General features: G+C 35.4%; 1 protein-coding gene across 1 annotated transcript; it reads left to right on the top strand.

Moving 5' to 3' along the window:
• The first annotated feature begins 23,417 nt into the window (after positions 1–23,417).
• LOC117794116 (mRNA-capping enzyme) lies at positions 23,418–26,506 on the top strand. Its single transcript, XM_034634603.1, has 6 exons — positions 23,418–23,621; positions 23,712–24,701; positions 24,790–24,928; positions 24,988–25,261; positions 26,052–26,248; positions 26,322–26,506. Exons 1-6 carry the CDS (start codon positions 23,418–23,420, stop codon positions 26,438–26,440), a joined length of 1,923 nt encoding a protein of 640 aa, XP_034490494.1. The 3' UTR covers positions 26,441–26,506.
• The last annotated feature ends 236 nt before the right edge of the window (positions 26,507–26,742 follow it).

Below are 26,742 nucleotides of genomic sequence, written 5' to 3'. Positions count from 1 at the left end.
AATAAGTTTTTTTTGCAAAGCTGCAATAAGTGAGCGCCGTTTAAGATATGATTTATTAAAATGTATGGAAAAACGGCGATATAAAAAAATTGTATATCTATGCATGTTTTAACCTAACCAAGCTCACAGAATTTGAATTTGTTATTGTCTTACACATTATGACCAAATTTGGTTCAAATTGGTCGACTTTATCATATAGTTGCCATACGAACGATTGGTCGAAAATCATGTTTTAGCATGAGAGAGAGTTCTTTTTTTGAGCGAATCAGACGTGTTTTATTTGGCTCATACATTTTTATCTGTTTCTGTGAATTATACCACACGGCTTTTATATTTTTAGACCTAAAATTGTGCATAAGTGAACAAGCTATCGACTTGCTGTGTAAGCTGTAATCATTTGTGCATTGTGGTCCTAATATATAGCATATTATTTTTGCTAAACTTAGTTTTGCAGTTTCCCTTAAATAATTACATTCTTGTGCGTGTGTTTGTTTGTGTATTTCGACTTTTGCTTTACATTTCGCTCACACAAGTTTGTTGTTATTGTAAGCACAGCGATTGTTTTTGTTTGTGTTTACATCTCCTTATCTCAGTTTCGGCTCTTCGCACATCTTAATACATTTGTTTGTGTGTGTTCGCTGCATTTCGCTTTTGTTTAGCAGCGCTGTCACAAGCAAATGGTTTTGTGTTTTGCTCTCTTGTTTAGAGCTTCATTTGAGTGCCAACCGCTCTATTTAAGTGCGCAATTTCTGCCCATTCTGCCTATTAAGTATCTGTTTAACCCCTGTTGGAAATATGTCGTGCTGCAAGAAAAACTGCACTATCAAGTGTGCTGATGATTCTGAGCAACCGAGATTTATTTATTGTTGGTTGTGTGAGAATATCATGCATGCAAAGTGTGCTGGACTTACAGGTCGAGAGTGTGATAAGATCATTGCCGTTTCTAAAAAGCAATGTGGTGCAGTGAAATGGTCTTGTCCAGTATGCATCGACATACAAATTGACTTTTCAAAAATTTATAATTCTGTGGGAAACCAATTTTTAAAACTTAATAAAATGGCTAAGCTTCTTTCGAGTGATTTTGACTCTTGTCTGGAGTTGCTTAGCCAATATAAATTTAACTCACCACCTGAGTCTCAATATTTAGCAGTTCCTCCTAATATACCGGTTACTCAGCCTCCCGTGACTCCATTGGCATCTCGTCACTATCAAGACGCTTCGCCAACTTTGTCTTTAGCGGCCTCTCCGGGTATTATTGACCTATTCAATTCTCCTACACCTTCTGCAGGTGATTCTATCACTCAGACAACTGAATCAACCCAAGTCATCGAGTCTTCGGTGCGGGCTGGATCTGGTCGGAAGGGTAGACCTCCTCGTACTGTAGCGCCTAGCAATAGAACTGATAACGTAGTTGCCCCTACATCTGAGATCCCTATTTTAAATGTTGTTGCTCCTCGTAAGCAAGTATTTGTGTCTAGGTTATCCTCGGACACTACTTGTGAAAATGTAGAGGCATACATTTCTAGCAAAGTCTCTGCTAATGTCTCAATCACTGAATTTAATTTTGCCACGGCCCGTGAAATAGCATATTTTAAAAAAGGTGTCCCTCACTACTCATTTAGTATCATTTGTGATCCAAAATTTTGGCCGCCACATATGATTGATCATGAGATTAAGAGTCTCTTACAGCCGTCAGTTCCAACGTACAGGAGCCCGCTAGTACGGCTTAAAAAAACTAGACCTGCGGCCCGATTTTGCCTGTATTCATTATCAAAATGTTAGAGGCCTCCTTACTAAGCTTAAAAACCTTTATTTGCGTAGTATGTCCTTTGATTCTGATATAATTGCTTTGTCAGAAACTTGGTTAAATCCTACAGTATCTGATTCTGAAGTTATGTCAAATAATTATCTTTTGTATAGAAATGATCGACCAACTCGAAGTGGTGGCGTACTTATTGCCACTAAATCGACACTTCAGTCAGAACGCATTACTTTTAATGTGACTACTGATATTGAAATTGTTGCTGTCAAAGTAACTGTTTCAACTCGATCAATTTTTATCACCTGCTATTATATCTCTCCAAAAGCTTCTTCGGCAGTTTACTTGCAGCATTTTTCCTGTATTGAAGAAATTAATCTTCAAGTCAAAGACAACGACTCATTTTTTGTGCTGTGTGATTTTAATTTGCCTAAAGTTCTTGGCCATTTTTCAGCAGCACAAATTACCTTACCTTAAACCAAGATAATTTCTTAGATTACTTGCTGATCTCTCATTGTTTCAAATGAATTCAATAAGAAATCACAATGATCAAATTCTTGATCTGGTTTTTATTAATGATTTCGCAAATACTGCCGTCTCTAGGGCATCCCCATTAAGTATCCCTGAAGATTTACATCATCCTACTATAGAAATTTCTATCTCAATCTCAAAACCATTTAGTCCACCTCTAACATATTATGTCAGCAATCACCTCGTCGTTGTTTTCGCAAGGGAAATTATTCATTGCTTAATGAACTTATCCTTGCTACCGACTGGTGCTTTTTAGAGAAAGCTACTGACATCGATATTGCCCTTAGTTCTTTCTATGAGATGTGTGCATTCCCAAATATGTTCCACTATAAAGCCTCCTTGGTTTACCCCTAGACTTTTTTATTTAAAGAATATTAAATCTTAATATTTAAAAAAATATAAGAAGTATGATTCGAGTCTTGACTGGTCTAAGTACACAGTTACCAAGTCGGACATCGCCAATTTAAACTCGCTACGAGAAATGCAAACGACAGTTTGCAAAAGACAGTTTTCCCGTGACCCTAAACAATTTTACAAATTTGTTAACTTGAAGCGTAAATCCCCCAGTTTACCTTCCTCTTTTCTTCATGGGATAGATAATGCAGAATCGACTCTGCAGCAGCTGAACTACTTGCTAACTTTTTTCAATCCACCTATTCTCCAATCTCCACTTCCAACTCATCTTATCCTTATTCTATTTTTCAATCAAACACTATGTTTGCTCCCTTTATTTCTTATAACACTATAATCTCTTCGATTAGCTCTTTAAAATTTTCTTTCATTCCTGGGCCAGGCAACATTCCTAGTTATCTCCTTAAGGAATGCTGTTCTTCTTCTGCTGCTCCGTTGCATAAGCTTTTTAATCTATCCCTTGAATCTTCAATCTTTCCATATCTTTGGAAAGAACCTTATATCATTCCCCTCCACAAAAAAGGTGGTAAGTCTGATATTTCGAACTACAGAGGAATTGCAAAGCTATCAGCCATTCCTAAATGATTTGAAAAAATCCTTGTTTCTTCTTTGCAGCATCTCTGTAAATCGATCATTTCCCCTGCACAACACGGCTTTATTAAGGGTCGGTCCACTACGACCAACTTGCTTGAATTTACCTCCTTGGTAAATGATGCATTTTCAGAGAAAAAGCAAACTGATGTCATATACACTGACTTCAGCAAAGCCTTTGACTCTGTGAACCATGACCTCTTACTTTACAAACTTAATTGCATAGGTTTCCTACCGCCTTTGTACATTGGGTTTCCACCTACTTTAGAGGTAGGACCCAAAAAGTGCTTCTTAGGTCAACCATTTCGAGTTCGGTTCACGTTACTTCTGGTGTACCTCAAGGTAGTCACTTGGGGCCTTTAGTTTTTTACTCTGATCATTAACGATCTACCCACTATTCTGTCCCATTCATATATATTAATGTATGTGGATGATGTAAAGCTAATCTTTTCATACACTGATCCCCTTCTTCTGTCTGCAAGACGATTTGAACGCTATGCAACTATGGTGCTCGGCCAATAAGTTGTATCTTAATTGTTCAAAGTGTATGTTCATGACATTTAGTCGTACTAGGCCCTATTTATGTTCTTATACGATTGACAATACCCCTTTGCAACGTATAAAATTTGTAAAGGATCTTGGAGTTTGATTTGATTGCAATTATGCTTCAATTTGCACATCTCCACTATAGTTAATGACGCCAAAGGAGTACTTGGTTTTATTAAACGTTGGTCGAAAGAATTTAATGATACTTTCACTACTAAACTCCTTTACGTCTCTTAAGTTCGTCCCATTCTAGAATACTGTTCATGCATTTGGAGCCCGCAGTATCAAAAAAACCAGAATCGAATTGAATCAGTTCAAAAGCAATTTTTGCTTTTCGCCTTACGTGGTTTTAACTGGGATCCCAACCTTCGTTTACCACCGTACTCCCGTAGGCTTCGTCTTCTCTATCTTCCGTCTTTAATTAATCGTTGGAAAACTCTTGGTGTTGTTTTTCTTCACCAATTGATTATTGGCGAGATTGATTCTAGTTCCCTTCTGGCCCGCCTCACCTTTTCGGTCCCCCGCAGGTCGACTAGGAAATACAAGCCTTTATCTTTATCTACATGCACAACTGATTACGCTTCACACGATTCTTTTCGTGTTTTATGCAGTAACTATAATAGCCTCCTTTACGTTTTCTCCTCAGAACTCTCTCTCCCTCTCCCTTCCCTAAAATCCGCACTTTTCCAATACCTATCGTTAAATCCCTGACCTTACTAATACTATATACTATATATAATAATAACTTGTCATGTTACTTTATACTAGGTCTAACATTCATTCTATTATTATTAACAATACTAATCTTTATTGATCTGATTGGGTTTTTCTGGGTTTTCCCCAATCCTTGCAACAAATGTTGGATCATTTATAATTTTTGCTTACCCCAGATCTAACTTTAATTTTTTTTCTTTACAGTTCATAGTTTATATTTAAATTTATTTGTATTTGTAATCCTTAATCCGACTGCTCTTAGTCGTGCATAAATAAATAAAAAAAACTTTTTTGTTTTTAAAGATATCTTAACTAAACTGACAGAATATGCATTTAAGATGGGTATTTGAACTATTTAATTTGTTTTTATATACATGGAGCTAAATTAATTACCCATCGTTAAGTATGTTTACCGTTAAAATCTATGGAAAGTCGGCTTAGTTATTAGCATATAAATCAAATATTTGATTTAACTAAAAAAAAACAAAAGCTGACGTGGGCCTGGCCAAACTTTAAAATTAACTTCCGATAGGTCAACATCCCAAGAGTATTGTCACAAAATTTGGTTCCTCTAACTCGAATAGTCTCGGAAATAAAAGTGTTTAAACTGCTAACTAGCTAATTATACTCGTATAAGTTATGTTATAAGTTTTTATTGTAGTAACATTTAATTAATTTTAGTAAACATTTTTGACACTGGAGCTGTCAATTTAATATGTTATTGAAGGAATTATCTTTGTTTTGTTTATTTGCTTAAAAAATGTGTTGCTAAAAAGAAATTGTAATGGGTGGAGGGGGCGCCGACAAAATCTTTGCCCCGGGATCAACTTTTCGTTGCTAAAAGTGCTTAAAAAATCATAATTTTCTTAATTCAAGAATTGATATCTTTTAAACTACTGGTGAAAAGCTTAAACTTTATATTAATGAATTTTAGATATATTCATAGGCTTTCAGAAAAAGTAAATCGGCTTTGGCATTCTCGAGTAATGATGACAAATGTGGGGGCACCTCTGAAAAAAGTCAGATTTTTAACAAATTCTAAAAAAAATAAGTTTTTTTTGCAAAGCTGCAATAAGTGAGCGCCGTTTAAGATATGATTTATTAAAATGTATGGAAAAACGGCGATATAAAAAAATTGTATATCTATGCATGTTTTAACCTAACCAAGCTCACAGAATTTGAATTTGTTATTGTCTTACACATTATGACCAAATTTGGTTCAAATTGGTCGACTTTATCATATAGTTGCCATACGAACGATTGGTCGAAAATCATGTTTTAGCATGAGAGAGAGTTCTTTTTTTGAGCGAATCAGACGTGTTTTATTTGGCTCATACATTTTTATCTGTTTCTGTGAATTATACCACACCGCTTTTATATTTTTAGACCTAAAATTGTGCATAAGTGAACAAGCTATCGACTTGCTGTGTAAGCTGTAATCATTTGTGCATTGTGGTCCTAATATATAGCATATTATTTTTGCTAAACTTAGTTTTGCAGTTTCCCTTAAATAATTACATTCTTGTGCGTGTGTTTGTTTGTGTATTTCGACTTTTGCTTTACATTTCGCTCACACAAGTTTGTTGTTATTGTAAGCACAGCGATTGTTTTTGTTTGTGTTTACATCTCCTTATCTCAGTTTCGGCTCTTCGCACATCTTAATACATTTGTTTGTGTGTGTGTTCGCTGCATTTCGCTTTTGTTTAGCAGCGCGCTGTCACAAGCAAATGGTTTTTGTGTTTTGCTCTCTTGTTTAGAGCTTCATTTGAGTGCCAACCGCTCTATTTAAGTGCGCAATTTCTGCCCATTCTGCCTATTAAGTATCTGTTTAACCCCTGTTGGAAATATGTCGTGCTGCAAGAAAAACTGCACTATCAAGTGTGCTGATGATTCTGAGCAACCGAGATTTATTTATTGTTGGTTGTGTGAGAATATCATGCATGCAAAGTGTGCTGGACTTACAGGTCGAGAGTGTGATAAGATCATTGCCGTTTCTAAAAAGCAATGTGGTGCAGTGAAATGGTCTTGTCCAGTATGCATCGACATACAAATTGACTTTTCAAAAATTTATAATTCTGTGGGAAACCAATTTTTAAAACTTAATAAAATGGCTAAGCTTCTTTCGAGTGATTTTGACTCTTGTCTGGAGTTGCTTAGCCAATATAAATTTAACTCACCACCTGAGTCTCAATATTTAGCAGTTCCTCCTAATATACCGGTTACTCAGCCTCCCGTGACTCCATTGGCATCTCGTCACTATCAAGACGCTTCGCCAACTTTGTCTTTAGCGGCCTCTCCGGGTATTATTGACCTATTCAATTCTCCTACACCTTCTGCAGGTGATTCTATCACTCAGACAACTGAATCAACCCAAGTCATCGAGTCTTCGGTGCGGGCTGGATCTGGTCGGAAGGGTAGACCTCCTCGTACTGTAGCGCCTAGCAATAGAACTGATAACGTAGTTGCCCCTACATCTGAGATCCCTATTTTAAATGTTGTTGCTCCTCGTAAGCAAGTATTTGTGTCTAGGTTATCCTCGGACACTACTTGTGAAAATGTAGAGGCATACATTTCTAGCAAAGTCTCTGCTAATGTCTCAATCACTGAATTTAATTTTGCCACGGCCCGTGAAATAGCATATTTTAAAAAAGGTGTCCCTCACTACTCATTTAGTATCATTTGTGATCCAAAATTTTGGCCGCCACATATGATTGATCATGAGATTAAGAGTCTCTTACAGCCGTCAGTTCCAACGTACAGGAGCCCGCTAGTACGGCTTAAAAAAACTAGACCTGCGGCCCGATTTTGCCTGTATTCATTATCAAAATGTTAGAGGCCTCCTTACTAAGCTTAAAAACCTTTATTTGCGTAGTATGTCCTTTGATTCTGATATAATTGCTTTGTCAGAAACTTGGTTAAATCCTACAGTATCTGATTCTGAAGTTATGTCAAATAATTATCTTTTGTATAGAAATGATCGACCAACTCGAAGTGGTGGCGTACTTATTGCCACTAAATCGACACTTCAGTCAGAACGCATTACTTTTAATGTGACTACTGATATTGAAATTGTTGCTGTCAAAGTAACTGTTTCAACTCGATCAATTTTTATCACCTGCTATTATATCTCTCCAAAAGCTTCTTCGGCAGTTTACTTGCAGCATTTTTCCTGTATTGAAGAAATTAATCTTCAAGTCAAAGACAACGACTCATTTTTTGTGCTGTGTGATTTTAATTTGCCTAAAGTTCTTGGCCATTTTTCAGCAGCACAAATTACCTTACCTTAAACCAAGATAATTTCTTAGATTACTTGCTGATCTCTCATTGTTTCAAATGAATTCAATAAGAAATCACAATGATCAAATTCTTGATCTGGTTTTTATTAATGATTTCGCAAATACTGCCGTCTCTAGGCATCCCCATTAAGTATCCCTGAAGATTTACATCATCCTACTATAGAAATTTCTATCTCAATCTCAAAACCATTTAGTCCACCTCTAACATATTATGTCAGCAATCACCTCGTCGTTGTTTTCGCAAGGGAAATTATTCATTGCTTAATGAACTTATCCTTGCTACCGACTGGTGCTTTTTAGAGAAAGCTACTGACATCGATATTGCCCTTAGTTCTTTCTATGAGATGTGTGCATTCCCAAATATGTTCCACTATAAAGCCTCCTTGGTTTACCCCTAGACTTTTTTATTTAAAGAATATTAAATCTTAATATTTAAAAAAATATAAGAAGTATGATTCGAGTCTTGACTGGTCTAAGTACACAGTTACCAAGTCGGACATCGCCAATTTAAACTCGCTACGAGAAATGCAAACGACAGTTTGCAAAAGACAGTTTTCCCGTGACCCTAAACAATTTTACAAATTTGTTAACTTGAAGCGTAAATCCCCCAGTTTACCTTCCTCTTTTCTTCATGGGATAGATAATGCAGAATCGACTCTGCAGCAGCTGAACTACTTGCTAACTTTTTTCAATCCACCTATTCTCCAATCTCCACTTCCAACTCATCTTATCCTTATTCTATTTTTCAATCAAACACTATGTTTGCTCCCTTTATTTCTTATAACACTATAATCTCTTCGATTAGCTCTTTAAAATTTTCTTTCATTCCTGGGCCAGGCAACATTCCTAGTTATCTCCTTAAGGAATGCTGTTCTTCTTTAGCTGCTCCGTTGCATAAGCTTTTTAATCTATCCCTTGAATCTTCAATCTTTCCATATCTTTGGAAAGAACCTTATATCATTCCCCTCCACAAAAAAGGTGGTAAGTCTGATATTTCGAACTACAGAGGAATTGCAAAGCTATCAGCCATTCCTAAATGATTTGAAAAAATCCTTGTTTCTTCTTTGCAGCATCTCTGTAAATCGATCATTTCCCCTGCACAACACGGCTTTATTAAGGGTCGGTCCACTACGACCAACTTGCTTGAATTTACCTCCTTGGTAAATGATGCATTTTCAGAGAAAAAGCAAACTGATGTCATATACACTGACTTCAGCAAAGCCTTTGACTCTGTGAACCAAGACCTCTTACTTTACAAACTTAATTGCATAGGTTTCCTACCGCCTTTGTACATTGGGTTTCCACCTACTTTAGAGGTAGGACCCAAAAAGTGCTTCTTAGGTCAACCATTTCGAGTTCGGTTCACGTTACTTCTGGTGTACCTCAAGGTAGTCACTTGGGGCCTTTAGTTTTTTACTCTGATCATTAACGATCTACCCACTATTCTGTCCCATTCATATATATTAATGTATGTGGATGATGTAAAGCTAATCTTTTCATACACTGATCCCCTTCTTCTGTCTGCAAGACGATTTGAACGCTATGCAACTATGGTGCTCGGCCAATAAGTTGTATCTTAATTGTTCAAAGTGTATGTTCATGACATTTAGTCGTACTAGGCCCTATTTATGTTCTTATACGATTGACAATACCCCTTTGCAACGTATAAAATTTGTAAAGGATCTTGGAGTTTGATTTGATTGCAATTATGCTTCAATTTGCACATCTCCACTATAGTTAATGACGCCAAAGGAGTACTTGGTTTTATTAAACGTTGGTCGAAAGAATTTAATGATACTTTCACTACTAAACTCCTTTACGTCTCTTAAGTTCGTCCCATTCTAGAATACTGTTCATGCATTTGGAGCCCGCAGTATCAAAAAAACCAGAATCGAATTGAATCAGTTCAAAAGCAATTTTTGCTTTTCGCCTTACGTGGTTTTAACTGGGATCCCAACCTTCGTTTACCACCGTACTCCCGTAGGCTTCGTCTTCTCTATCTTCCGTCTTTAATTAATCGTTGGAAAACTCTTGGTGTTGTTTTTCTTCACCAATTGATTATTGGCGAGATTGATTCTAGTTCCCTTCTGGCCCGCCTCACCTTTTCGGTCCCCCGCAGGTCGACTAGGAAATACAAGCCTTTATCTTTATCTACATGCACAACTGATTACGCTTCACACGATTCTTTTCGTGTTTTATGCAGTAACTATAATAGCCTCCTTTACGTTTTCTCCTCAGAACTCTCTCTCCCTCTCCCTTCCCTAAAATCCGCACTTTTCCAATACCTATCGTTAAATCCCTGACCTTACTAATACTATATACTATATATAATAATAACTTGTCATGTTACTTTATACTAGGTCTAACATTCATTCTATTATTATTAACAATACTAATCTTTATTGATCTGATTGGGTTTTTCTGGGTTTTCCCCAATCCTTGCAACAAATGTTGGATCATTTATAATTTTTGCTTACCCCAGATCTAACTTTAATTTTTTTTCTTTACAGTTCATAGTTTATATTTAAATTTATTTGTATTTGTAATCCTTAATCCGACTGCTCTTAGTCGTGCATAAATAAATAAAAAAAACTTTTTTGTTTTTAAAGATATCTTAACTAAACTGACAGAATATGCATTTAAGATGGGTATTTGAACTATTTAATTTGTTTTTATATACATGAAGCTAAATTAATTACCCATCGTTAAGTATGTTTACCGTTAAAATCTATGGAAAGTCGGCTTAGTTATTAGCATATAAACAATGAAACAAGTTTTTCGCAAAGGTTGATTTTCGACTGATCGGTCCCATGTCAGCTATATGTTATAGTGGTCCGATTCCAACCAAATTTGGACAGGTTGTATAAGACGATACGAGATTCTTAATTTGTAAGTTTTGTACAGATAACTTACAAAATAAAAATTTTTTTCGTATTAAAGGTTGCTTATCGACCGTTCGTATCGATCGGTCCTATGACAGCTATATGATATACAAGTCCGATTTGAACCAACTTTGGTCAGGATATATAAAACCAAGTTAAATGCATATTGTATCAGTTTGGTTGAGATATCTCATAAAACCAAAACGTTTCTCGTACTAAAACATGATTTTCGACCGATAGAAAAATGTATTCATTCACTTAACAGGTAATATCTTCCAAGCCCCTCAACCAAAATGTTTTTATGTTTCAAATACCAAAAAACGCGAAATTGTACGTTTTACAATATTAAAATTTAACAGAAATCGTTAGAGCCGCTTTGTCAGAAATCGCCAAAATGTAAGCTTAAAAACATTATATCACCTGTAAAATGTTACCTGAATACTTTAGAAAATATTTAAGGTACGCATAAAAGCCCTCAAACACACCTTTCTAATGATATATAAAACATATCAGTAGCTTCTATGGTTTGGAAACTGTTCAATTTTAGCGGGATTTAGCGTTTTCCCGCTAAACTAGCGGGAAATTGAAAAAGTCTTAGAACAAACATTTCTAGATATTCAAAGAGGAATAAATCCCCATCATTACATCTAAGCTTTTTTAGCGCTTTGATACAAACAGACAAACAAAGAAACTAACTTTTCATTTCATTTGAGAAGTCCACTAAAAATTTCAAATTTATTTATCATTTGAACCAGTTAACGGATTTGGGTCATCGATGTATCAATCGACGCGTATTTTTGATAAATTTTTTAAAAATAAACAATTTCACCAAAAAGTCCCAACGGCTCCACAAGCTGCGATCATACAAATTTTTCCCCTCCCACTTACACCCCCGTATCTCATGACCTAGGTGAATTAGAAAAAGTTTTAGTATGCCATTTTGTAAGTTAGGACTAAACCTTTCGATCAATATATAACTTGATATGATCGGACAGTCGTAGCAAATTTTCCAACTTAGCTGTATATATTGTTAGTCGCCTTTCGCACCCTTCGTGCTGCTTTCGTCACCAACGCGAACTGCCGTCCGCAGTGATATTTAAGAAATCACAACAAATTTTCATATTTAAGGTCATGCCGCTCCACATGGAAGTCATCAAAGTCGACAAAAACATGCCTAGACCCAAAATAAAATTATATCGCCGTCTCTCCATAGATTTAAATGAATCATATCTTTAACGACGCGTAATTAATGCAGCTATGAAAATAAAATAGAATTTTAAAGTACTAGTTTTAATCTTAAACTTTGTATTAATGAATTATAAATATATTTCAGAAAAAGTAAAGCTTTTAATATCGGTTTTGGCATTCTCGAGTAATGATGACAAATGTGGACGCACTTATGAAAAAAGTAAAAAAAAAAAAAAGACAGATTTTTTAAAAATTCTTGTAATGATTTGGCTGTTGCCTTGTTTAATTAGCCCCATGCGCTCTGTACCCACCCAACCATTGAATTTTCTGCGCATTAAAATTTCTGAAAATCCTCTAAACAAACTCCGTCACATTTAATTACATCCCTGGGTCAGCAGGAAAAAAGAAATATTTACCAAATCATTATAAAAATATTTAATTTCCATGAATAAATTTTTGAAGCATATCATCTTAATTTTCCAAAAGAGAACAATTTTCTTAACGATACTCAATATGTGGGCCTTAAGTGTCATCGTAATAAGAAAAACTATTTTATAAAGCACTAAAAAAAAAATTTAACTGTAGAAGAGACTAGGAGTAATCATTTTCATGTTAAGTTTAGTATATATATTTTTTCAGGTCACGATTTGTGGATTACGTTATTTGAATTATCAAAATTTTTCTTTGTTTTATTTTTGTATAAACGTTTATGTAAGTGTCATTGTAATAAGAAAAATTATTTCATAAAGCACTAAAAAAAAAATTTAACTGTAGAAGAGACTAGAAGTAATCAAGATCATGTTAAGTTTAGTATATATATTTTTTCAGGTCCAGATTTGTGGATTACGTTATTTGAATTATCAAAATTTTTCTTTGTTTTATTTTTATATAAACGTGTATCTATTTTAATTATTAACTAGGTGGCTCCGCCCCCTGCTCGCATCGCTCGCCAACCCTCGGCTCGTTTCGCTCGCGGAACTGAAGCGTGAAAAAGTGGAGCACTTCTTATATTTTTCTTGAACAATCTTTTACACGCAAAAATTAATTACTGTACTAATTCAATTATTTGGACACTTGTTAATTTAGACACCCTGATAATTCGGACACTAAATTTTTATCTATGAAGAATATCTCTCTAGCCAGGGCACCACACAAATTTTTTGATTCTGTAATCCGATCACATTAACGTGTTTGTATGTAAGAAACTAATATAAACACCCAAAATATGTGCAAGAGAAGTCATTTCAAATGCAGTTTCTGTAATTTAAGAACAAAGGGTCCTTATTTCTGACACTGGGTTAATTCGGCAGGTTTTTTAATCGGCAGTCGCTTCATTACTTTTGATGGATCAGTAAACAGAACCCGCCTAATGACATGATACCTTCTTATACAAATCAGACTACTACGTTTTTTTACCGTTCGTACTAAGCAATTATTATCAGTTATCATACGTTATAAAAAAAATTCCAAATTTTTTGTCGTTGGAAATTTCTTGCTGAATGCAATAAATAGCAACTTATCTCCCGATTAAATTATCTTAAGTTTATTGTCCCAAAATTTCAAATTTGTATCTTGAGCGGTTTGGCCTGTACATTGACATATGGATGAGTGAATGAATGAATGTACTCGACGAAGAATTTTATATCTATATAGATAACATTTTTTTTAAAAGAAACGAAAAATTGTATGCACGCTGCTAGATTTGGCAGAAAAGTTCGATATTTGGTGTGCAAAAGCGAATCTGTGAGTTTGGTTAAAAAAAAAACCTCTACACGAGGTAAAAGTCTAGTGACGAAAGCAATTTCTAGCCCCAAAATTTCTGATATCCAATTTTGTGACGAACAAAATTCAGTTTAATCTAAAATTATAAATAAAATATAAATTAATAAAAAAAAAGCGAAAATAGGCATTGTGCACTGTGAGCAAAAGGGTGAGCTTCTTTGTACATAAAATTACGTTTTGCGCAGTGCCGAATGCCTATTTTCGCTTTTTTTTTATTAATTTATATTTTTATTTATAATTTTAGATTAAACTGAATTTTGTCGTCACAAAATTGATATTTTACTCGTCACTAGACTTTACCTAGAGGGATATCAGAAATTTCTGCAATTGCTTTTGCTTTTGACATTGTAACTTTATCATTAATGCAGGCAAATAGTAAAATATATAAATTTAGTTGTTCAACGTATTTCATATTTTAAAAAAAAATTGTTCTTTAATTATAAAGAAAAACTAGGGGGCTCCGCCCCCTGCTCGCTTTGCTCGCGTTGCTACAGCCGAGCATACTCTACTGTCGGAGACCACGTACGTACTATGAAAAAATAAAGTTGTTCATACTAAGACTTGGATTTCGCCCGATCGGTGCTATGACAGCTATATGATATAGTGGTTCGATTAGAACCAACTTTGGTCAGGATATATAAGTCTAATTTTAATGCATATTCTATTAATTTGTTTACGATATCTCGTAAAACAAAAAAGTTTTTCATACCAAGACTTAATATTGGACCGATTGGCTATATAATATAGTGGTCCGATAAGAACTAACTTCGGTCAGGATTTTTAAAACTGACTTAAATGCAAATGCTATCAATTTGGTTAAAATATTTCACTAAACAAACGAGTTTTTCATACTAACACCTTATTTTGACCCGATCGGTCCTATGACAGCTATATGATATAGTAGTCCGATTTGAACCAACTTTGGTCAGGATATATAAAACCAATTTAAATTCATATTGTATCGGTTTGGTTGAGATATCTCATAAAACCAAAAAGTTTTTCGTACTAAAACGTGATTTTCGACCAATAGAAAAATGTATTTATTCACTTAGCAGGTAATATCTTCCAAGCCCCTCAACCAAAAATTATGTTTCATATACCAAAAAACGCGAAATTCTACGTTTTACAACATAATAAAATTTAACAGAAATCGTTAGAGCCGTTTTGTTAAAAATCGCCAAAATGTAAGCTTAAAAACATTATATCACCTGTAAAATGTTACCTGAATACTTTAGAAAAAAAGTTTTAAGGTACGCATAAAAGCCCTCAAACATACCTTTCCAATGATTAATAGAACATATCTGTAGCTTCTATGGTTTGGAAACTGTTGGAGCTTCAATTTTAGCGGGATTTAGCGTTTTCCCGCTAAACTAGCGGGAAATTGAAAAAGTCGTAAAACAAACATTTCTAGATTTTCAAAGAGGAATAAATCCCCATCATAACATCTTAGCTTTTCTAGCGCTTTGATACAAACAGACAAACAGACAAACAAAGAAACTAACTTTTCATTTCATTTTGAAAAGTCCACTAAAAATTTCAAATTAATTTATCTTTTGAACCAGTTAACGGATTTGGGTCATCAAGGTATCAATCGACGCGTATTTTTGATAAGAATTTAAAAATACCAAAAAGCCCCAACGGCTCCACAAGCTGCGATCATACAAATTTTTTCCCTCCCACTTACACCCCCGTATCTCATTTCCCAGGTGAATTAGAAAAAGTTTTAGTATGCCATTTTGTAAGTTAGGACTAAACCTTTCGATCGGTATATAACTTGATCTGATCGGACAGTCGGCGCAAATTTTCCAACTTAGCTGTATATATTGTTAGTCGCCTTTCGCACCCTTCGTGCTGCTTTCGTCACTAACGCGAACTGCCGTCCGCAGTGATAATATTGCAAAAATATTGGCAGATATGTGATATAGTCATCCGATTTAGACCTAATTTAAACAGGGTGCAATATTAAGTAGAAAAAACATATTCTGTGAGTTTGGTTGAGGTAGCTCAAAAAACAAAAAAAAATTTGACACTAATAGTTAAGTTTCATTCAATTGTTTCAATAACAGCTATATGATATAGGTACCCGATGAAGACCAAATTTGGGCAGGGTGTGACAGTCAGCGTCAAATGCACAATCTGTTTGGTTGATATGTCTTAAGAAACAAAAAAGTTTTTCATAGTAAAGGGTAATTTAAGGTTTATTGTACCCATCACAGCTAACATATGGTGTAAGATATGGTAAAAAAAACACAATCTGTGAGTTTGGTTGAGATAACTTAAAAAACAGAAAAGTTTTTCATACTAAAGGTTAGTTTCAGCTTGGTTGTACTCATCACAGCTATATGATATGATAATCCGATTTTGACCAAATTGTAAAATGTCGTAAAATTTACAAAAATGTTAATAAAAATAAATTAAAAAATAAAAATAAAATCTTTCTCTTTCTGTGTTCGAGCTCGCAACCCCGTGCGCTTAAGTCTACTACACCATCCTCTGCACTACCTACTAAACTCACTGCCTGACCAAACGCTGCTATGTGTGAATCAAAATAAACGCGAAAATTTCAAATTTGTATGTCGTGCAGTGTGGTCTGAATAATGATACATGAGTGAGTGAGTGAGTGAGTGAATGAATGTACAGGACGAACAGCTTTATTTACATAAATAGATAGATAACAATTTTTGTAAAAGAAACGAAAAATTGTATGCACGCTGCTAGATTTGGCAGAAAAGTTCGATATTTGGTGTGCATAAACGAATCTGTGAGTCAGGTTAAGATATTGCAAAGTTTAAAAAAGGTCTTCACATGGCAGCTATATGATATAGTCATCCGATTAAGATCAAATTTGATCAGGGTGTAACATTTAGAAAAATTACATATTCTGTGTGTTTGATTGAGATAGCTCAACAAACAAAAATATTTTTCATACTAAAAGTTAATTTGCATCCAATTGTTCCAATGGCAGCTATATTATATCCCACAAAAAAAACCTCTACACGAGGTAAAAGTCTAGTGACGAAAGCAATTTCTAGCCCCAAAATTTCTGATATCCAATTTTGTGACGAACAAAATTCAGTTTTATCTAAAAATTTTTAATAAAATATAAATTAATAAAAACAAATCGAAAATTGGCATTGTGCACTGTGAGCAAAAAGGGTGAGCTTCTTTGTACATAAAAATTACTTTTTGCGCAGTGCCGAATTAAACTTTTAGACTTGGATCAGAATAGAAGAGGAACCATATCACCACATCAGCCACAAACATAAATACAGAAAATCTTAACATAATTTTATTTTATAAAATTATATTTTTCATATAAATTATATTTAATAAAATAAAGCTTAAAGTCACTTTTTTTTTTGCTAAATGGCAATTATATGGATGAGTGGCGTTTCCAACAACAACATAATAATACTAAAAAAACAATATCAGAATATCTTGCGCAGTTTACAAGTTATTAATTAATTTTATAAAACTGCTCCAATTCCCCATAGTGCTCTGTTAGCGCGAAAGCAGCGCGCGTCGAAAAGTCATACAAAATGAGAATATTCATCTCTCGCCCTCTTTGCACATACATGTCCTTAAGTAGCCAGACAGAGAAAGATGTATTCGGGCGCGCAGGCTCATATCTATGTATGCGTGCGTCTTACAATAAGTGTGTGCATATGTATGGGCTGCTGAGAGAATTGACAACATCGCTTTGTTTATAAGTTGCTTTCCTTTAAATATTGTATGTAAGCTGTAATACCCTGCAACAAAATTTTTTTAATGAAGAAATTTCAAGCGCAAATAAATATTTAAAATTATAAAAACAACACATCGCATATTTGTTATTATCTACATTTATAAAATTATTAGATTTACGATGTTTTTCTTTATAAAATATTAAAGACAATTATTTTTTATAGCTAAACGGTATTTCATAGCACGCATGTTTTGTGTTTCGCTTGCTGTGCCAGCAACGAGCTCGCCCAGCCAACTGAATCGAAACCAAAAATAATTTCCCTCAAACGACGCGTCCACCGAAAAATTACCCAGTATACGCCCCGTCATGCTTTTAGCTGAGACACTTTCAGTTGTATGGGATGACTTCTCTATAGGTTATTTGCTTAGTGCTATTATAAAATATATTAATTGAAAAACAAATTTAAATGAACAATTGCTTGAGTTGATAGATTCTGTAGAAGCAATGATAAATGATAATTCAGATGCATTTCTTCAAGATTTAAGCCTCTCATTCAATGCTTCCCAAGACCCTCAGGCAACAGTTTCACCTAAAGTGTTCTTCCGATACCCATAAATATAGAAGAACTGTCCTCATAAACAACTACATAACATACTTCAAGCCTCTCTAAAGCATTCGATCTTCATTGCTCATACTTGAACCAACTAGTCCCCAAATCCAGCCTACTTTCCGCCCAGTTCTGCTCCAAGATTCATGGAGTTATCGTAAAGTCGTAAATGTGGGAAGATAACAAGTGCAGTAGGCTGGCATCTATATATTTTGGAATAGCACCACTCCTTAGAGCCAATTCCAATGAGGAAAGAGCTAAAGCACTGCATTATGGCAGGGTGCTGAAGCAATATATAGAAATCAGTTGCCTGCAAATAAATGAGGAATACAATAATCACATTGGAAGGAGTCCCTTTGATGGACGGCCATATGGGCAGTAGCAATCCAAGGACGAAGATAGGAAACATAAAGAAAGCTCTTCTACTATATGATGAGTGACTTTTCTATAATTTCGTGAACATGAATGACACTAATGCAAACATATTACACAAGTGGGTTCTTGCATAGAAAATTTCCGACTCAAGCTTTACGATCGCAGAGCAGCTGAAGCAAGCTGCGTTCCTTACAAAAATAGCAGAAGGACTTATTTTCTTCAAGGAAATGGCATGAAATGACTTAGCCGGCTTAGCAATCACTGAAAACGAACTGTTCATTTGATATCAGATAAAGATATGATAACGCAAATCATTTTTTCAATTTGGCTGGATAAAATGGAAAAATATGCATATATTTAGTATTTTGGTAGAAGTGAATGCTCAATTTATACAATTCAGTCTCCCAAAAATTTTTTTGAGACAGCCATTACAAAAATAAATATATTTTAAGACATCTAACTTAAAAAAAAAAAAAACCTGTAAAAAGGGGCTTTCCACATATTACATAGTAACGGTCAACTCAAGCAATTATTCATTTAAAACTGCTTATAAATTGATATAATTTAAATTGCATATTAATATAATTATATTAGTGATTACTTACTCAAAAAAAAACTTTAGAAGCAATAAACAGCAAAAGTTATCGCCAAAAGTTGCGTGCAATATTCCCTTGTGAAGCAAGCGTACGGCCATATTTTTTCACTCTCAAGCCGACAAGAGCGTCTACATACGTTCTTCAGTATTTTGCACCTGGAGGTCGATCCAACAAAAGGAAAATTATGAAATTTAAAACTTAAGCTAATTTAACCTACATCTACTTATAAAATAAATATCAACTTGATTGAATGACTATTAAAGGGCTAAAGCATCTCCCAAACCAGAGCGAATAAATCGCAGCGGCAGCGGCGCGAATAAACCGTGTGATGTTTTCCGCGCCAAAATCGCAAGTGTGTTCCCACCGCGGCGAATTTATTCGCGGTTTCTTTATTCGCAAAAATGTCTTCGTCAAATGACAGCCACGGAAAAAGACATTGCGCATAAACAGCTAAACGCATAAACGTCACATGTGATGATTTTTAATAAATATTTTTCAATAAAAGTGAATGATTATAAGTTAAAAACTGCTTCTCGTATTATATTATTATAATTATATTGTATTAAAAGCCAAAATATAGTAATTTAACATGTAAACAAGGCAAAAATTCAACACATGCATCACATGTGACGTCATCAGCGCAGAACATGAGCAAATTTCTGCGCAATCTAATTTTATCGTTCTTGGCGGCAAGCGGAAAAAACGCTGCATGCGCGGTTCTGGAAAAAAACGCTGCAAATTCGCCGTCGAAACGAATTCGTTCCGCTTTGGTGTGCATACGTTCATAAGACGCAATGTAATTATATATTCGCGCCGCTGCCGCTGCGATTTATTCGCTCTGGTTTGGGAGATGCTTAAATTGAAGTTTGACATCACCTACAATAAAAATGATTATGAAATTTTACATTTCTGTGCAAAAATAATTATGCAGCAGGAATTGTACATTACACTCCACGACAAAATCCGAATGATCATTTTGGCTCATGAATGTTAAGGTTTTTGTCATTCGCCCAGGCGAATTTCAGTATTTTTTATCGAGCACGCGATGCTTATCGATAAACTCGTTGAAAAAAGTATTAACATTTTAACCAGCTGTTTTGTTCAATAAAAAAAGTTAGCATAAATTTGCGACAATTATAATTCCAATTTAATAATTTTTGAACAGAAACCAAACAGCTGATTTATTTCGGGTAAATGGCAAATGCTTAAACATTTTCACATTTGGTCGCGGAAAGCCAAAATTGAATCACATTCAAATGTGAGCAAATGTGGTAAATGTGAGTGGTCGTGGAAATAGCCTATTACTGAATGCCCCCAATTTTACTTCAAATGGCATTCAACTTTGTCAATAAATAAATGTAATGTAAGCAAAGCACAACTAACGCTACTGGGTTAAGCTAGGTACTCAGTATCATGAAACAATTATATTTTGCTTTCACTCTCATACACCTGCTGCTGTCGCTACCTTATGTAATTATATTATGCTCAGTATTGTTTGAGCAGAGCGACAAATAAGAGTCATATATTTTGTCGCTGACTATCGCAATTTAGTGTGACCAACGCAACATCAAAACGTAATCAAATGTTGACTGGTCATACTGGTGCGTCAGCTGTTCTTTGTTTACACATTACAAAGCGCAAGTCAGTTGAAACAAAAAAAAACCTCTACACGAGGTAAAATTTCTGATATCCAATTTTGTGACGAAAATAATAAAAATAATAATTAAATCGTGTAGATGCTTTTTATGTGTTTTAAACTGACTTGCGCTTTGTAATATGCAATATCAAATATTTTTGCAATTGCTTTTTTTGACATTATATTATAACCATCATTAATGCAGACATATAATAAAATATGTAAACTTGATTGTTGAATTTCTTTCATATTTAAAAAAAAAAAATTGTTTAATGTAAAAATAAAGAGAACAAGAGCTACAGTCGAGCACTCTATATATATGGAAGCGACTTAGACCAAATCTGGTCAGAATGTACAAGAAATTTCCATTTTTTCTCAAAATTGATTTTTTTAAAACGCTGTAAAAACGAAACTACTTGACGAATTTCTGATCTGTCAATGGTGTTTGCCATAAAAGATGTCAATCTTTACGAAAATAGTAATGACGCCGCTAGCAAATGCTCCCTAGTGTTCGATTCTGGAAACTTTTAGGGTTACCCTCGTAATACAAGCCCAGATGCATATTCTATCAGATTGGTTCCGATATCTCAACAAACAAAAGACTTTTTCTTACTAAATCTTCATTTTCGATGTGCCGTTCCTTTGACATTTATATGATATAGTGGTTCGATCCAAAAATAAAAACAAAACTTGATCTGCCTATGGTATCCAGGAACCTACATACCAAGTTTGAAGTCTGTAGCTCTTATGGTTTTTGAGATCGACGCGTTCAAACAGACGGACGGACTGACAGACAGACGGACATGGCTCAATCAACTCGGCTGTTGATCCTGATCAAGAATATATATACTTTCTGCCTGTTACATGCATTCTGCCAAACACATTATACCCTTTTATACCCATTTTCATGGGCGCAGGGTATAAAAAAATAAATAAATTTCATATGCGGTTCAGAAAGATAAACTGTCTGGCAGCACTGGCTTTTTCTGCAACACAAAACAAAATTTTCTGGCAGCACTGGTTGTTTTTGTCGCGCAAAAGCTGTCTGCTACATAGGTTTGATGATATTCCACTTGATTGCTGCTGTCATCTTTGAACTCTTAGTAATATGTATATAAACACTTAATCAGTAATATCTTGCCGAAACAAATTTTACATATTGAAATTTGATAAAAATGTCATGTGTCAAGTTTTTAAAAACTGCTTAAATGTAAGCTAAAAAACCTTATATAACCTGTAAAATGTTACCTGAGTACTTAAGAAAAAAAGTTTGAAGATACGCCTAAATGCCCTCAAACACACCTTTTTAATGATATATAGGACATATCTGTAGCTTCTATAGTATGGAAACTATTGGAGTTTGAATTCTAGCGGAATTTTGCGTTTTCCCGCTAAACAAACTTTTCTAGATTTTCGAAAAGGAATAAATCTCCATCATTACATTTAAGGTTTTTTAGCGCTTTATTGCAAACATACAAAAAAACAAGCAAACTGACTTTTCATCTAATTTTGAGAAGTCCATTAAAAAATGTTCACTTAATTATCTTTTGAACTAATTGTCGGATTTGGGTGATCGAGGTATCATTCAGCGAGTATTTTTGATTAGAAGTTTTAAAAAATAAAAAAGTTTAAAAAAAGGCCCCAACGGCCCCATTAGCTGCGATCGTTTAAATGTTGACCCTCTCACTTACACCCCTGTATCTCATGAATCAGGTGAGTTAGAAAAAGTTTTAGTATGCCATTTTGTAAGTTGGGACTAAACCTTTCGATCGGTATATAGCTCGATCTGATCAGAAAGTCATAGCAAATTTTCAATATTAGTTGTATATATTGCTATTAGCCCTTCGCACCCTTCGTGCTGTTTTCGTCAATAGCGCGAACTGCCGTGATGATTTAAATTTACAAAGTGGAAAGATTTTCCGTCAAATCGTACAATATTGGGTACTTTTCGACTTCCATTATTCAATTGATCATGACGTGCGTTGTGAACAACTCTTTTTTGATGACTTTGGTGAGTATCGTACCAGCGAAACTCAAGCAAAATTATATAAATTGCGTTTCCCCACTGTTTATTTTATAATATATGGAGTTTAGACCCAGCGAACAGCATTATTTCGATGTGAGTACCTAGCTTTATCTTTAAACTTTTGGTTAGTTTATATATTGCATTAGAATAACTGACTTTGTTCGCCATCAGCGAAATATTGATAATATTTCGTTTGCCTAGGAGAAATCCATCCTGAGTACTAAGCTTAAGCGATGTGTAATTCCCTTTTAGGAACTCCCCTAATATTTAATGATTATAATGTCATGTTGTCGGCTTTTGAAAAACACACAGTTTTGAATTTATTTCGCATGAAAATAAATATTTATTTTAACACTGTTAAATGTCAAAAGTCGATAGCTAAGGTACAAAAATAATCCAAATCAGAATAGGAATATTTAAGATCGCGCCAAAGTCGTGCAAGGAGAAATAGGTAAGAACATATAATGTAAATATTCTTATCGATTATTTTGAGTTTTTCACGTCTCTAAAACAAGCACGCACGGTTTAGCAAAGCAAGCAAGAAATCAATTTACGAAACTGACTGCGCTGCAGAAATAATGATGCTGTGAAGAAGTTAAAATTGTAATCAGAACGCGATTCATACTGTCCGCTCTGCCTGTGACTGTAACCGTAACCGTAGCCGTACAGCAGCGAAGTCATAAGCGGCCGTTAGGCCAAATTACTTTGGAGAGTTGCTAGCCGAATCGCTTCCAATATACAAATACAATATTTGCTTATTCGATTAACGATTTCGTCCTCCGGTCGGTCGGTATGTCTATGTCACAGCGGGAACGGGAACGTGGCTCAGGCCCATTACCAAACCGTTGGCTGTATTGTCCCCGGAAAAGTGATACAATTATTTCCGAGCGGTTTCTCGCCTTTAAAACACCTCTAAATGAGTCCTTCCAAGACAAAATGCCCATTGAATGCACCTTTCGTCCCGAGATGGTATTTGATTATTGCAAGACAATCAAGGTAATCATTCATACTATATACGTGTAGGTCTCATTATAAGCATTATACGGATGTAATTATATTCTGTATTTGTTATTCTATATATTGTAGCTAAAGCTGGGACTGTGGATTGACTTGACAAACACGAAACGCTTCTACGACCGTAGCACAATCGAGGAACGGGGTGCCCAGTACATTAAGCTGCAGTGTCGCGGTCATGGTGAGACACCATCCCCGGAGCAGACGCACAGTTTTATTGAGTTGGTTGACAACTTTATTAACGAGCGTCCCTTTGATGTCATTGCTGTTCACTGTACGCACGGATTTAATCGGACTGGGTTTCTGATTATCTCCTATATGGTGGAGCGACTGGACTGTTCTGTAGAAGCAGCATTAGCTGTATTTGCCAATGCCCGACCGCCGGGCATATATAAGCAGGACTACATCAACGAGCTCTTTCGCCGCTACGAGGATGAGGAGGATGCTCCCCAGGCTCCAGAACAACCCAATTGGTGTCTGGAATACGACGATAGCAATGGCAACGACGACGTCGCTGGCCATGACGTCAGTAGAAAGCGTCGCTACGACGACAGCTGCTCAACCTCCCAACAAGCTGCGGCGGCAGCAGGAAGCGGCATATTTCCCGATAAAGATGATGATGCTGCTGATGCGAGTGCAAATGCGAATGGGGAGGACGGCGGCGGGGAGGCAGGCGACGCCTCACAGAGCAAGAAGCGAAGACGCGAGTTGATTGTTAAGAATGCCGCATTTATGTTTGGTGTACCCGGCGTACGGCATGTTGCTGATCAGCCTCGTCTCACTGGGTTACAACACAAGGTCCAGGACTGGTGCAAGTGGCAAAAGAATGGTTTTCCCGGCGCTCAGCCGGTATCGATGGATAGGAACAACATCAAGAGACTCAGCGAGATGCCGTATAGAGTGTCGTGGAAAGCAGACGGTACACGATACATGATGCTGATTGATGGACGCGATGAGGTTTACTTCTTTGATCGCAATAACTCATGTTTTCAGGTTGAGAATGTGACATTTGTGCATGGCAAGAACCTGCACGAACATCTGGATGGTACGCTCTTGGATGGTGTAAGTGGACAGCCAACTCCTTACATATGTATATCTTCGCTTCTCAATAATGGTGTTACATCTTTACTTTGTTCTTTTTTTTTTAAAGGAAATGGTTTTAGACAAGATTGGTGAGACTATAACGCCGCGCTTTCTTGTATACGATATTGTTCGCCTGGCTGGACGTGATGTACGAGAAGAGTTCTTTTATCCGCATCGTCTGGATTACATAAAAAATGATGTCATAGGTAAGCGACTGCATTCTCATTTTTATCCAGCAATATACAAATACACAAATATGTCGCAGGGCCACGTATCCTGGCTATGAAGCACGGCATCATCAATCGCGCATTGGAGCCCTTCAGCGTGCGCAACAAGGACTTTTGGGATATACGTACTTCAGCCCGATTACTGGGTGAGAAGTTCTCCCGTTCGCTGGCCCACGAACCTGACGGCCTTATCTTCCAACCCTCACAGCAGCCGTACACAGCCGGCGTTTGCGTCGACGTCTTCAAATGGAAGCCACATGAGCTGAACTCTGTAGACTTTCGACTAAAGATTATCACAGAGCGTGGCGAGGGGTAAGATAACGACAAAACCTTCGACCAGCAAGATATTTATGTATCGCTTCCTTCATATGTTTCCAAATTCTACATTTCTGCTACTCTTAGCAACATTCAGATCTAAACTGTAATTATAAAATTTCGTAAAAAAAAAAAAAAATTGGCTTTAAAATAACTTTTATTTTGAACCATCATGTTAAATATTGTAAGTCACAAGTCTTTATTGAGCGTTATCTAAATGGTTACAATTAGAATTTTTAAAATCTTCTTAAACATCTGCTCCATTGAATTGATTAAGATCGGCAATTGAGTCGATCATTGAACAACATGAATTTTATGGAAAGGTGCTCGCAATTATTTTCGAAAAAAAAAAACCTTTTTACGAGGTAAGAGTTGAACATGGAAAGACTTTCGTCACTAGACTTTTACCTTGTAGAGGTTTTTTCTGTAAGATACAAACAAACAGGCCATTAAAAATTTCGAATTTAATTTTTTTTTTTAACCAGTTGTCGAATTTGAAGAATCGAGGTGTATTTTTTATACAAATAATTTAAAATTTAAAAAAAATTATCAAGATTCCCCAACGGCTTCATCTGCTGCAATCATTGAAATTTCGCAATGTTAACTTCCTTTATTTGAATCGGAAAAATAATGATATGCTATGTTGTAGTGTATAGCAAAGCTTTCCTTGGCATCATTTCGGTCTCCAAAAATATAATACTTCATGGTATATTTATTTGATTTAAAGTTTCTGGCATGACAGTTTTTCCAATTCTAATATTTCTTATTATATTATGTATTCTAATAGTTTACTGACCAAAAAGGTTGGCTTTCTTTATGTGGGCGGACATGACGCGCCTTTTGGGCGCATACAAAAGCTTACAAAGGAAATACGTGAGCTCGATAACAAAATTGTTGAATGCACGAGGAATCAATTTGGAAATTGGGAGTTTATGCGTGAGCGTATGGACAAGAAGTTGCCCAACAGCTTTAACACGGCAGTTTGTAAGTTTGGCTAACGTGCTTTATATGTACACACCCGTATTTCACAAGTAATTTTCAAACGCACATCTTCCAGCCGTCGTGGAGAGCATTAAACATCCTATAACTAAGGATTATTTACTAAACTTTATAGCAAATTTCGGCTTCCGCGATGATCATACAATGATGCCGCCACCAACCGCCCAACGACGCTAGTGATGCACCATATCGACAACATAAAGACCCACACAATAGTAAATAAATAAATCATAATTATTTCAACATTCAGTGTAACTTAAATCATTTAGTGGTCGCTATAAAAGATATTTGTTTGTCTTCAAAAATTGTGAATAGTTTATTAAATTTAAATTTGTGCTATGTTTTAACTATAGCGTACAAGAAAATCATTCAATCTGAGATTTGTTTATTTAGATATTTAACTTCGACAAAACATCAATTGAAAGAAATTAATTAAATTAGCAAATATTATTTAGAATTAATAATTAAAAAAAAGTTAA

This window comes from Drosophila innubila, chromosome X (assembly GCF_004354385.1).
Source record: "Drosophila innubila isolate TH190305 chromosome X, UK_Dinn_1.0, whole genome shotgun sequence".
NCBI lineage: Eukaryota > Metazoa > Arthropoda > Insecta > Diptera > Drosophilidae > Drosophila > Drosophila innubila.
This window is presented reverse-complemented; position numbering and strand designations above follow the sequence as displayed.